A 15,137-nucleotide genomic window follows, 5' to 3' on the forward strand; every position below is an offset into this window, starting at 1 on the left:
CATGTCTTCAATTGATTGTCTAGTCGGTGTCCCTGGTGCCGAAGGAGCGTCCGAAGGAATGCAACTGACTTCCGACGCAGAGATCTCGACAGGGCCCTCGAATGGAGATGGGGTTTCGTTGCCTGGACCTGGCATGTCGACCGGTCAATTTCACAGTTACGGAGACACGCTTGAGGTTGTGAGTTTGGTATTTCGCAGTTAAACATTTCTATCGAAATTTATTGATCTCAAGTCGGCGAGTGTCATAATTAGTGCCAGACCGATTTATCGAGTGTCACGGTGGCAAGCCATTTAAAATGTCCCTAGCCCATATCGTCGCAGTAGAACCAGAGTAGCATATGTCCATTTTTCACATCTTGGAAAAATTAAGTATATGTAAAATGGCCGAAAGAAAATGACAATCTTTTTGATTTTCGCAACTCCGATTCCACTGGGACAATAGGCTGGAGGTTAACGCAAGGTAACCATAACTAGGTATCTTTTTATGACATGTTATTAGCACACCGGCTGTTTGATTTAGTTATTATGAATGCTTTGCTAATTTGCATGCCCCGTTACTATTTCACTTTTTTATATTTGCGACATCAATGGCCTCACATTTGCCGTAATGAAGAATGAGGATAACTTATCATGGAGACTGTTCTTAGCGCATGCGAATACGAGCATTTGGGTTCAGCACTGCAGGTTACAAACCGTGTTACTTCATCTGTGCTTGTACCGGCTTATGCGTGGCTGGCGATCCAGCGCTTTTTACATGGGATTTGTGATGATGGATTCCTTTCTATTGTAGGAAATGACTCCCCATCAGGCGGAACCAAGTCTTAATGTGCCGATTGGCACTCTGGGTGAGTCTGTACAATGTAGTGAAGTTTCTAGCTTGTGACGTGTAGTCATTGTTCATGCTCAACTATAAGTTGAAAGTGGTAACGTGTCGAAATTACTTCAAGTGGAATTTGAACATATGAAAAGTAATCAAGTAAAAAGTTAATAAAGTAGATTTTTACGGTGGTCCGCATACTTTTAGCAGTTACTCGGACGCCGATACTTCCAAAATTGCAGGGTCCATCTTCGCGACTAACACAAAATGACTAATGACTAGGGCGATTTTTTTTTACCTGAAAAACAGAAGATTTTGCGCTAAAAAACAGAAAATATTGACATTTTTTGACGTTAAAAAACTTGATTTTGACAATATTTTGACTTCATGTGAGTAAATTAGGCGTTTTCGCACATAATGTTGGAGTTGTACTACTTTTCTTCGTTTCTGGATGGGACTGTCTGTCCTTAAGAAGTAGGTTGGCCTGAAAAAAACTTTGTGACTTAAAAATGACAAATTTTTACGTGAAATCTGGACCTGTGACGAATTCCAGTAGTTACAGTACGCATTGTGGTACAAATTGTTGAGTGACTTTGCATAACACCATGCCAAACTATCCGTGTCATTCGACCGTTTACGATTCACAATGAGCAGACAATGGCCCGTCTACAACGGTAGACCTATAAAGTAGGCTACAAGCTGTAAAATGTCAAATGACAAGTTCACCGACAGTGACAATTCTTTGACATAATGCTACAATTTTTACAAAATTGTGACTTTTTTGCAATGTCAAAAAAAATCGCGGTGGTAATGACACCACAACTAGGTGCATGTTTCGAAAACATAATTACCATCATACAGAGGCTATTTGGCTCAGTCCGTACCATACTATTTTGTTATGTTATTGATGGAGTGATAGTCCGATCTCGCGGTCATGCACTTTGGAAGGTTTATATTGATAAACATCAAAGAAAGTGAGACATGAATGATTTAATTCGGACCACGAGTGTGATTTTAGATTGGCAACACGAGCAAGCCTATTGCTTTCAGTGCTGCACATGGAAAATTCGATTCGCGGCTGTGTGAGATAGATTCGTTCTTTGTTTGTTTGTGGTATTAATGGTGTTTGTCGACTACTATGGTCATTTACACCAGGTCAATATTGTTCAATATTTTCCGTAACTGCCGACTTATAGCGCGGCCCACCTCTAGGCTTTTTGCAAGACGCCGCTTACGCGGATGAGGTGGCGCAGAGGAGCCTAGGTAAACCTCCAACACTTAGGTTCTTTGTGTGTGTAGAAGTAATGATATTTATAATATTTATATATTATTGTGTGTCCTGTAGTTGAACCAATAGTGCAATCAGCTAATCTATGAACAGATCGCTGCTCACAGACTCAAATTTACATCCAGTTCTAAGGATCGGGTCAACCGACTTACATCCCTAGCTTATAGATTCTCGTGAATGTTTCTGCCGCTTGTACGTTGTCATCGAATTAATGTTTATTTCCATGTTGTCCGTCACGATATAATCATAGAACAATATTGAATTTCGGCTTAGTATCCCAATTTTATATAGTGCGGCCCGCGAATGGATTCAAATGTCGAATACGGCCTGCGAGCTAAAAATTTGCTCACCCCCCCGCGCTGTATGCAAGACCAATCAACACGCTATGATCCTCGAAATGTTGAATTTTGACAACCGTGACGTCACTCGATCTCTTGAATTTGCTTCTGCTCTAAAACGTGTTTTCGTTTTGGCTAAGGGAATTGTATTGGAGCTTGTGACAATGTTGCTTGACATTGAGTGATTATAAAAAGCTAGTAGACCTTTTGACGCTCCCTGCGGTCTACTGATTACCGCTCACATTTCATTTTTGTCTCATTTTGTTTCAGCGTTGATATCCTGGTGGATTCACGATCCTTCCGTGTGATCAACCAAGTGATTGCTAAATGGCTGCCGGTTATCAAAATTTCACTGCAGACCTAAGGCCGAAACAAAATAAACAAGTCCGCCAGATCGCGTTACTTCGGCCTGATGGCGCGAAACGTAATAGCGTGTCCGCTGCCAAGCCTGTGGCAATTGAAGAATGGCTTTTGATACATCTATGCCGTCGACGCTAGACACGCCACTGTTCAAAATCCTGGGATCTGGAGAAGAAAAAACCGGTCGTTACGCTCATTTGCGTATCGTCGTATAGTTGCTTATGTGTCCGGCTGTGCAGCGTGCACTGATTAACGTTTTTTTAATGAATATATGCATATAATACTTTGGTACGTAGCTCAAAGGTCGAGTATCGTAGTGGGTGGTGAGTATTTGAATAAGTTTCGCCTTTTGTGCTCTATAATCATGCAGTTTCTGTTACTATGATTTTTTATACTCGTACGTTTCATATAAGTATTCTTTTTAGTACTTGGTGTCGGATGTGTATTTGGCTAACGCTGTCATCGAAATGCAATGCAAGTATAACTGTCATGTCGGTCAATATCAGACACGTTATTTCTTCATATTAAAATGAAATACAAAATCAATCTTGTGGATGTGTTGCTCTGACGAACCTACGTAGGAAAGCAGTAACAACATAATCTCAATTTTGTCGAGCAGTGCTGCAGCAGCTACCGGAATGTCGGACAGAATTAGGTTACAGTGGCGTACCCCTTAGAGATAAAGCTGCGTAAGGTGCAACCATCGTAATTGCAAGAGAAAACACAGAAAACTATGTACTTACCTTCTAAAACATTTCGCGATGATCTCGCACTAAAGCTGTTCCTGATCACTTCAAACAAGTGGGTAGGAAGAGTAGAAGACTCTCGACACTTTTTTTACACTGCTGGATGCGACTTTACCATACAAGACCAGTTCCGTAAATTATACACTCTTATCATTGAACGCGCGCTACATAAGCGAAGCACCAAGTATTGCAAAAGCGCTAATCAAGTAGCCTAATGTAGAAGAGGCGATTAACGTTGCACAGGGTTTGGGGTATGGCAGTTGCGGCCCTGTTCATAATTTATAATGTCTGTCGTGACCGCTTCAGCGCAAATGTTTGGAAATACGAAAACCTCCATGAAGTAGTTATTTGGTCACGCAGTCAAAGTCGATATTTCCAATCGACATTGGTCGCATTTTAGTATGAGAGGTATATGCGATGAATATTTGCGCAGGCGTTTAATATACTTCTACAGTACGATTCAAGTGGCCTTGAAGGTTCCTTTGATTGATCAATATCGATCTCTGCTTTGTGAGAGGTCATAGTTGATAGTCCTTTTGAATACAAAGCCAAACATATTTAGTGGTGTTGCATGCCTAGTGCCCACACCTGTAGTTAACGATCGCCGCTTCGCTCAGTGTAATTACGCAGAGTAGCCTACGCCAGATTTTACGTGAGGCCTTTACAGTTCACAAAGCTACGGATCAACGGGATATAGGAAGACCAAGACATCATCATCATGCTGATGAACGCTGGATATGAATAAATAGGTATAATTTTCAAAGTTGATATTTAGTGGTTGTGGCAACCCAGTAAGTAGATGCGAAAAAATGAAGGAGATAGTCAGTGGCTGAAGATAATTATATACACACGACAGGGGTGGGCACTGGGCAAACTGTTTAGCTCGAGGGCCGCATTCAACATCGTAGGCTAATCCATTCGCGGGCCGCACTATGATAAAATCCGCATTGGAAGCCGAAACAACGCTACCTTTTCCTTTATTATATTGTAACCGAAGACATATAGATACTTAAGAAATCAAATATTGATGCGATGAAAAAGTACACGCGTCAGAAACATTGACGAGATCTTATAAGCTGGCCAATGGCCATCCTCAATAACCAATTTGAGAAAATTAGAGATGAAAGTGTATGTTACGCCAATTCTTAGAACAGCATGGAAATATGAATCTGTGAACACTGAACTATAGATAACTAACCTACCGTAGGCTAGATAGTAGTTATCTATAACTAGGGTTACCATATTTTGGAAACGGGAAAGGAGGACACCTTTTCAAACATAGAATACCGATGGAAAATACTGGAAAAATGGTAAATTCTTTCCACTTCGTAGTCGGCTGACTAAAAAAAGGTCATCTTTCTCCTTCAGCGACCAAAATACTGTTTTTTCCTTCACTTTATCAGGTGGTTGACTAAAAAAAATGGTCAACTTTCCACTCAGCTCCCGGAATACCCGTCGGAGCGTCACTTCGGTGCTGATTTGCGGTATCTCAGTACAATTTTGCTATGAATTTGACCAAAATTCCACAAAAAGAGGACAAAATCTCAAAAAGGAGGACATTTTTAAAAACCCGAAAAAGGAGGACAAATCCTCCTAAAGGAGAACGTATGGTAACCAGAGCTGTGGAGTCTGAGTCTGAGTCGGTGGAGTCGGAGTCGGTGGAGTCGGAGTCGGAGTCGTGAAAACTGTAGTGGCTGGAGTCGGATTCGGAGTCGGAGTCGTGGAAAAAATAGTGACTGGAGTCGGAGTCGGAGTTTGTGAAAATGACCCTGACTTCGACTCCGACTCCAACTTCTTTACCATGAAAACAATTGCTTTCAAATGTATCCTTAAATTACTAATAAAAACTATAATAGAAATTTTATGTACCATCAATCACTATAGTAACGATACGCAGATCAGGGGCGGCCAAACCGTGCCCTACAGGTCAAATGGGGCCTGCAAGAAGGTTTTGTGTGGCCTGCGAGGTAATTCTCGAAATTAGGTATAACATCAGGTAAAATTGCAAGGCCAACCCAAATTTGATTAGCCTGACCGCGAAATTTGATGATGACTTAAAGCATCATTTTTGACCCATTGGCGTAACCAGGGGCCAGCCACATTCATCGCAGATCTTCATATATGACCATAAAGTAGAATATTCCGTAGCAGATTTATTTGACTAGAAATTTTTCTTAGCACTTCGCTTGATTTATTGTCACATTTCTTGCATTTCGTATTGGAACCCCTCCTAAAATTATAAATACGCGCAATTTACAGAATTGAGTCCCACTATACTCGCAATTAGGAGATAACGTGTCGTCCAACATGCGACTTCGCTTGTGCGCTCGAAGCGAGATCGTCGGCGATGAAACATTTGCACAAAATGACATGTTCACCGAAACAGGCATGTTCACCGAAACCGTCGATATTGCCGTGCCTAAAACGCCAAATAATATCTGTCCATGCAAAATGAGCCCATTGCTATAGAGAGGCGACCCCCAATATATGCAAGTAATGTTATGTTCGTGCATTTACGTTTTAGTGTCGTGCACCTCTTTCTTTCTATAGGATTAGTAATTACCGCCAATCATTATTTCCTCGTGTGTCGTGCTTGTATTTATATCCAGTGTTCTGTTGTCTGGTGGCCTTTCATTTAAGTACACTCTAGATCGTGTCGCTGCCGTAAAGTTATTCTGCTGATAATATACTGATTCTGTATTGCAACCTCGTCGTATTGAGTTATTGTTGGAACAAGATCAAGAACATAACAATTGGTGTCAGAAGTCGGATTCATAGTTATTTCTGCGACGAACATATATCATGGAAGCAAGTATATCGAAGCTTCTAGAGAAGCAGCAAGAAATGATGGCGAAGCAACAAAGGCAGCATGAAGAAACCATGGCAAATCAAAAGGTACAGCTGGAGCAACAACAGGCACAGCTGGAGCAGTAAAATGCTCAGCACAGAGAAGATTTGAAGCAACGAGCGAAGCAGCAAGCAAAGCATGACGAAGCAATGGCAAAAGTCATGACAGAGATGGCGCAGTTAACACAGAGGTCGAGTCCCGGTGCTTCAACATCTGAAGCTACCGCTCCCAAGTTTGATTCGTTTGTAACATCGAAGGAGAAATGAGACCAATATCTGCAACGATTCAACCACCACCTTGCAGTTTACGGCATTTCCAATATGGAGAAGAAAAGAGCGTGTCTACTCTCATGGGTCGGACCTGAAACCTACTCGCTCCTACGTAATTTGTTTGGTGCTGCTGATGTCAGTGCGCAAACTTCCGACGCTTTGACTGAGAAGTTGTCTACACACTTCAAGTACTCAATTCATGTGCAAGCAGCCAGGTACGAATTTTACAATTGCAAAATGCAACCGGGGCAATCTTACGCCGATTGGATCGCTACTCTACGCGGAATCTCCAAGGATTGCAACTTCACATGCTCAAGAGATGGCTGTGATCAAAGCTACGTTGATGAGCTAATGCGCGATCTCATCAAAGAAACGCCGCACGCGGATGTGAGACGGCATTGTCTAACACGAACCAATCCATCCCTTGACGACGTTCTTAAAGTAGCCGCAACATACGTGAGAACGCTGGAAACTGAAGGCGAGAGTAGCGGTAAAGACACTTCCGTCGTCAACAAAATGACGGGAAGTTATCATAAGGGGAAAAAACCTTCCAAATCCAACCAAGGCAACTTCCCAGAAAGACTGAAATCCTGCAGCCGCTGTTTCATCGATCACCAGAGAAAAGACTGTCAATATCGACATGCAGTATGTCAAAAATGTGGTCGTAAAGGTCATATCAAACCTGTGTGCAGGTCTACTAAACCTAGTATCACGCAACAGGTCACATCCGTCAATTTCTGCTCAGTGCCACTCCTCTCCTTCGACATCGATCAACTATATCGACGCGTAGGAAACCAGCTCTGGATCAACTCCAGCATCAACGGCATTCCGTTGCCGACACAGTGGGACACTGATGCACCCTCCGCCATGGTGGGATTGACTGGGTACAAAACTTTGGGCTCTCCGAAACTCTCCGCATACCATTGCTCTTTCGTAGCGTACGGCGACAAGCCTTTGAAAGTAAAAGGTATTTGCACTGTAACTGTGCAGGTGGGTTCCGAAGTTCGAGTTGGCTTAAAATTGGTAGTTCTCGACGAACACCGTGGGCAAAACATTTCTGGTCTCGATTGGAGCGATGCTTTCTCCATGACCGCTAAGGGGACGTCCGCTTTGGATGCAATTTCCTCGCAGATGGTCAAATCGCAATCATGTAATACTATCGACATTTCTGATTCGAACGACAAATTGGTATCTTTTCAGTCCAAATTTCCCTCCGTTTTCTCTAATGTATTAGGACGATGCACCAAGACAAAGGTGACAATTCACTTGAAACCTAATGCCAAGCCCGTATTTAACAAGCCACGCCCTTTGCCGTTTGCAAGGCAAATCGCTGTTCAAACCGAATTGGATAGATTAGTCAATCAAGGTATCCTCGAACCAATCAATTACAGTGATTGGGCAGCACCAATTGTGGCCGTCACTGAATCAAATGGATCAGTACGCATTTGTGGTGACTTCAAAGCATTGAATCAACAAATTCAGATAGATCAACATCCCTGCCCTCCTTGGATGAAATTCTTCACAAGTTACAGGGTGGTTGTATTTTCACGAAAATTGCTCTTGCCGATTCTTATTTTCAGCTAGAATTAGATGATGATGCGAAGAATTTGTGTGTCAGCAACACGCAATTCGGTCTATTCCGTTATCGACGCATGTGTTTCGGAGTCGCATCTAGTCCCGCAAATTTTCAACGCTGTATTGATGCCATGATCGCCGGCTTACCCGGTGTTGCTAGTTTTATCGATGACATAATCGTTACTGGCATTGATGAACGCGATCATTTTCGCAACTTATCGCTACTCTTTGAGCGCCTCACCGAGTACGGTTTCACCGTCAACTTCGCTAAATGTGAATTTTTCAAAAGTAGTATCGAGTACCTTGGTCATATAATCGACAAGGACGGCAAACGCCCGTCTCACAAATCCGTTGAAGCAATCAAACAGTTGCCTAAACCTCAGGATGTTCGCCAGCTACAGGCATTCCTGGGCAAAGTCAATTATTATAGCGCGTTTATTCCTAATTTTACGAATAAAGCCGCTGCCTTGTACCATCTTCTTCAAAAAGACGCGGAATTAATTTGTAATACGGACTGTGATGCAGCTTTTCGCATTCTCAAAAACGCCGTAATCGACGCTACGCAGTTAGCTAATAATGATGTAAACAAGCAGCTCATTTTGTCAACTGATGCTTCTCAATTCGGAATCGGCGCTGTCCTCTCAATCGAGCACAATGGCGAAGAGAGAGCGATCGCGCACGCATCGAAAACGCTTTCCGATTCGCAAAAATCCTACTCTCAAATCGAGAAGGAAGCTCTGTCAATCATTTACGGAGTCACTAAATTTCGTCAATGCTTGTATGGCAGAAAATTTACGCTCGTAACGGACCACAAACCGCTTTTAGCTATTTTCTCGCCGGACAAGAAAATTCCCGTGATTACAGCGCAACGCTTACAGCGATGGGCACTAACGCTCATGGCTTACCAATACGATATTCGCTATAAACCGACTAATCAGCACGGAAACGCCGACGGTTTATCTCGCCTACCAAAAGGTCCAGACCCAGAGTTTGACGAACTGGAAATTCGTGAAAACGCGGAGATCGTTCACGCTATTAATATGGCATTCGATGGCTTACCGTTAACTCGCAAGGAAATTCGCGACGCGACGCTGAAGGACAAAACCATGAAGCTAGTAAAATTATCTGTCACTCATGGTAATTGGAATCCAAAGACGCACATTGATGATTTTTCTTGGTTTTCGACTCGCAAACATTCGCTTTCTCTGCACGAAGACATAGTCATGCTCAATATTGATGGTTTTCAGCGCGTAGTAATTCCGCAGTCACTTCGCTCGCGAGTCTTATCATTGTTGCACGAAGGACATTGGGGTATCGCGAAAATGAAGCAGATGGCTCGACGTTACATCGCATGGCCTTCCATTAATCGCGACATTGAAAATCTCGTGAAGAGTTGCGACGCTTGCCGCAAAGTAATGAAAGCGCCTGATCGTCAGTATCGCGAATGGCCTAAAACGTCTGAAATATTTGAACGAATTCACTTGGATTTCGCAGGTCCAATAAACAAAATGTTTCTTGTCATCGTCGATGCGCATTCGAAATATCCTTTCGTTAAAGTAATGAATGTCGGTTCTACCACAACCTTGTGTGTGGTCAACGCTTTGAGGGAAGTCTTCTCTATCGAAGGCTTGCCCATAACAATTGTCACGGATGGCGGGCCGCAATTCACATCGAATGAATTCGATACGTTCTGTTCCAATTTGACAATCAGCCATATCGTATCACCGTCTTTTCACCCTGCCTCGAACGGGGAAGCGGAGCGTTTCGTCCAGACTTTAAAAGCTGGATTAATAAAAAATTGCGACGGGGGAAAATATCTCAACTTCGCGCTCCAAACACTTCTCGCTACGTACCGATGTGCACCGCACCCGGGCATAGACTGGAAAACGCCTGCCGAGATTTTACATGGTCGACAGCCGCGCAATTTGCTTGCTAAGTTTGTGCTCGCCCTTCGATAAATCGAAACCCGTTACGCCTAGACAATCAGTCACTCATTTCGAGATTGGTTCCTCGGTTTACGCTCGCAGTTACCGAAGCGGACCAAAGTGGGTTGCTGGCGTGGTGACGGAAATACTGGGGCGTGTTGTGTACATTATAAAAACGGATCATGGGTATTGGAGGAGGCACAAAAACCAACTCCAACCACGCTTGATTTCAGCTGGCCATAATAATACAGCCACACAGGAAGTTGCTCAGCCTCCGCAGTCGCAAGCTGAACAACCATTGGTTAGGAACAGGGCACAAGTTCCTGCAGCTAATCCTTCCCATACGTCAGGTAGACGTTATCCTCTTAGGGACAGAAAGCCAACCGATTTCTACAAACATACGTAAATGTGGGCAACCCTCTCAACTTATAGGGGAGGACTGTTATGTTCGTGCATTTACGTTTTAGTGTCGTGCAACTCTTTTCTTTCTATAGTATTAGTAATTACCGCCAATCATTATTTCCTCGTGTGTCGTGCTTGTATTTATATCCTGTGTTCTGTTGTCTGGTGGTCTTTCATTCAACTACACTCTGGATCGTGTCGCTGCCGTAAAGTTATTCTGCTGATAATATACTGATTCTGTATTGCAACCTCGTCGTATTGAGTTATTGTTCGAACAAGATCAAGAACATAACAAGTAATATATTTTTTGATTTAATTCATTCATTACCTTTGAAAACATTTTGTGCCACGCGCGACCAGGGCATGACTGCACAGTGCACACTGTCAAGTTGCACACGGAGTTTTCATGACATAATTGTTATCAATATTAAAGCGTATAGTCATATAAGTCTTCTTTTCAATATAACCTAATGAGGTTCGTCCCTGTCGGACGACTAAAATAAAAGGTTATCAACATTCAAGTTGCCCGCGCAATGTTTCGTAAATCTCATGTGGCCCTTAGGCCGAAAAGGTTGGCCACCCCTGACATAGATAGAATTGGACATTATTTGCAAATTACAATTCAATTGCATCGAAGAAGAAAGAAGTAATATGCATCTTCGCGATGCAGTCACAAATTGATGCAATTTTTGGAATTATACCATGATATTGTGACAGAGCAAATATATCGTCTGGTTGTAAAATTGATGTAAATATGACCAAACGCTCCTTCCCATTTGACAAAATTGAAAATATTTGTGGTGTAGCTTAGCTACTTGGGTCGTACAAATGATTAAGAACGACTGCGAGTCCTAATGCATACTAGACATATGCTATTTGACTACTTCCTAAATTTCGATTATGTCCAATGTCTATTAGTAGTGCGAGTGTGTGTGCTTGTAATCAGTACAGTGTGTAATGAGAAAATTAGTAAGATGCATCTCTGTATTTGTTGCCGACTCGTAAACAAGAGCAACACTTCGATTGTTTCATCTACATTTTAATTATACAGGATGGGATATACGCCGTGTTTGAATGATGTATACACATCAAGTTATTAGAGAGTCCATGTTATAAAAACTGATAAAATATGAAAAAATGAAGGATAATTAGAAAGGCAATCTTTCATGCATGGTGAATAATTCAAGCTGTGCCTCAATGAAACAATTTTGCATGCCATCGTTAATCATATGTTTGCATATGTTTAATGGGTATATGATGGTTATATAACCGTCAATGTGGCATGTAAGTTTCGAAGTAAATTGGTAATACTGTTGGAGTCGGGGTTGGAGTCGTAGTCGGAGTCGGTAGGTTTAAAGACTCCGGAGTCGGAGTCGGAGCCAGAGTCGGAGTCGGTACGTTTGAAGGCTCAGGAGTCGGAGTCGGAGTCGGTGCATTGAAAATGTGTGGAGTCGGAGTCGGAGTTGGAATCGGTAGTAAAATTTACCGACTCCACAGCCCTGATGGCATCCCTATCTATAATTGAACAGCGATTGAAGCTTTTGGGTTAGCTTCAGAACACTGCTGATGGCGTCATAAATACGTTACCTTTGAATGCGTTTCTGCAAATGGCTTACTGTGTTAAACTTGCCTTCTTCGCGTTCTTTTGTGAATACGCTAGCAGCATAATTTAGTGTTGCCTCACACATCTTACTCCTGCTAATTTATTTTCAGGGATATCTGGACTAGTCTAGAAATCCCTGTTTATTTTCCACCTTACCACCATTATAACTGACAACTATCATGACGAAATATATAAAGAAAAAGTTTAATCAAGTCATTACAATAATTCGAATTTTACTACTCATACACTCAATATTTTTTATAACGTTTCTCAAGGCTTCCGCGGACCCCTGCAATACGACAATATCGTATATCGAGAGAGCGAAATAAGTGCGTGGTATAACTAGGGTCGCATTTAAAAGAAAAATCAATATAAAACAAACATGTTTGAAACAGGGCGGCCCTAATTTAAAACATGTTTTTTTAAAGCCATGACGTCACGAATATTCAATTGTGACGTCATAATGGATTGACATTGATAATTGAAAATGTAGGGTAAATATAGCTCCTTTGACGAAATATCTGTACCATAACTGTTGAACCGACCATTTTGAGGGTCCCAACCATGCCGTATCGATATACGTCGGCTATATCGGGTGGTAATTGTCTGTAGGCTCATGCAATATGTTTTTGGAGAGTATTTACACAATTATCGCATGATTTTACAACTTGAAAAGCACCATTTTGTTAAAGGGTCTTTGTTTAAAACACCGTTTCTTTTGAATGCAACCTTTTAGTCTCACGTCGCATTGTGCGTTGAATTACGATCTCATTCGTTTGATCATATCTAATTGTGGGTCGCGCCATGAAACGTGGATCGCGAACTGAAAAGGGTTGGGAGGCACTGTATAACATTCATTCGCAGTCACAGTAGGTACCTCTTTGTAGAATGGCTGACGATGCTCACTTTTAGATGTCACGACTTTCGCATAGGCTACAGGACGTAAGCGGGGTTTGGTGAAAACTACCTTCATGTGTGATTTACGAAAGGCATTTATTTAGAAGAGGTCAAGTACAAATAACTATAGACGCCCATTATTTAACATAAGCTTTCTGGTTGCAGCTACAAAAAGTAGTGCCGAGAATGATAGTAGTATACGGCGTAGCATTCTATTCAGAAAAGTTGAGCGGTAGACAGGCGAGACCTATTAATTGTATTCGATGAGTCTACTTTACAACCGAGAGCGGCGTAAGCAATCTCATTCTGTCACTGCTTGATATTCTCACGGGAGGCCGCGAAAATATTAGATGAATTTTAATCGGAGCGTCCGTGCATTGGTATTATTTTATGCTTCCTCTTAGTTCTTTTACCATATGATCTGATTTATTTGTTAAGTGGATGAGTGACAATAGTGTGTTAATCGAGTTGATTCGTCCTGTTATGAGGTTCTCAAATATGGTAGCACAATAACGTTGGTTTATACGTACTAGATATTGTCACATAATTATAAATCCAACGTAAAATGGCTCAATTGCTCATACTCACGAGATTCTCTCAGGGTACCTGGCATGGTGGCATCGATCGCGCCTATGGTTTGTGACTCATTTATTAGGACACACTTTCATGTCATTAGTCATAAATCTCATTTTAATTGATATCTGAAGACAACGGTCACGGATTTCTCAGGCAAAAGGTATGACACACAAGGTCTATGGCATAGCGACCTTCTCGAAATGATATTGTGCATGTTATCACCAAGCGTTACAAGAGCATAGTGAAGAATGAACCATTAGTGAAAGAGTTAAGTTGATTAGACTATCCATTTTCTGTCTATAAATACGACTACTTGGGATCGAGTTATTCTAGCTGTAATCACCTCAAATATAACCGATTGAATAGTCGTCATTGGATGTTGAAGGAGTTGGAAGAGGATTCGAACTTGAAAATACGAAATTAGATCTATCTATGGTCCGCGCGCTCGGGGCTTCAGATGTTGTATCAACATTACCAGCAGTTTTTCTCCCTTCCTCCCATGATGTATACGCACTACGCAGCGATGATTCAGAGTCAGTTAAATGTTATGGTCAGTCGGCGTGCTTTGTCTTTGTGTGCTTAAGTAGAAGTACCATGCCAAAAGTATTCTGCCCTGTTATAACGCTCTGTGGTTTTAATCGCAGAATTGCCTGCGTCCTTGAATAGTTGAAAATATTTGATTGTGTTTACTGGAAAATATTCCAACGTCGGGTGCTCGCTTGCAAGTTGACATTCGTCGGCCGGCTCCATATTGAAATGCTGCATTCATTTTTTTGTAATTCCCGTGTCATTGCAACTTTCAGTCGTGATCATTGTAATTTTCTAATACCCTTGCGCAGTATATACTGACTTTCTGGGCTTACGCAAATGCACAATTCTGAAATGTTGCTACCATAGTGTAATTCATCATGAAGTATTAACCGCCCTTCCGTTTAGAGATCACGCGGTTTATAAACCAGGAAATATGCTGATTTGCACAGTGCACAGTACACACCGTTTACACGTTTGATGTTACATACGCCGATCCCCTATGGTGCAGTAAGTTCAGTTCCTAATAAGGCTTCACAACAAATCCGAGTCCGGCCGAAATCTTCAGAATAAATATTCAAATCATATCCCACAAGTCATCTTTTCAATGGTACCATGCTTTGTGCATTATATTTTAGCAATATCCTACAATGCTATACGGACTCCAAGGAGTCGACTTTCGATTCCACCAAAACGACCACAAATACAAAAACACCGACTAATGAGCTGTCTAAAATTGCCATGATGTTTTGCTGGTTTATTGCACAATGTTTGTTGTTCACGGTAAAGTCCATCCACAACAACTATTAGCTCAAAATTATATCCATGTGCCCTCGGGTGATATTATATCAAAAGATGGCACCGCTAGAGTAGTCGTTTAGTTACGAGAATGTAGCGCCATTCGGGGTTACAGCCTATTTTCCATGACAAATTACAGATATCTCATGTCGCACAGCTTTTACTAG

The 15,137-nt window shown here is 41.9% G+C and overlaps 1 protein-coding gene across 4 annotated transcripts in view; it reads left to right on the top strand.

The window, feature by feature from the left end:
- The window catches only part of LOC145452182 (uncharacterized), a 377,577-nt gene that overhangs the window by 7,827 nt on the left and 354,613 nt on the right, over window positions 1-15,137 (top strand). For 2 of the 4 annotated variants that reach the window (XM_080330411.1, XM_080330409.1), the window contains exons 12-14: window positions 24-178; window positions 791-845; window positions 2,714-3,349. The exons of 1 other annotated variant lie outside the window; for it this stretch is intronic. In XM_080330411.1, coding sequence (XP_080186537.1) covers window positions 24-178; window positions 791-845; window positions 2,714-2,751 — 248 coding nt within the window. In that variant the 3' untranslated portion in view covers window positions 2,752-3,349. Of the gene's footprint in view, window positions 1-23; window positions 179-790; window positions 846-2,713; window positions 3,350-15,137 lie in introns of those variants that run through there. One more of the 4 variants, XM_080330410.1, reaches the window with a different exon arrangement.

Source organism: Botryllus schlosseri, chromosome 12 (assembly GCF_051294905.1).
Source record: "Botryllus schlosseri isolate E-star chromosome 12, Bs_hap1, whole genome shotgun sequence".
In the NCBI taxonomy this organism is placed as follows: Eukaryota; Metazoa; Chordata; class Ascidiacea; order Stolidobranchia; family Styelidae; genus Botryllus; species Botryllus schlosseri.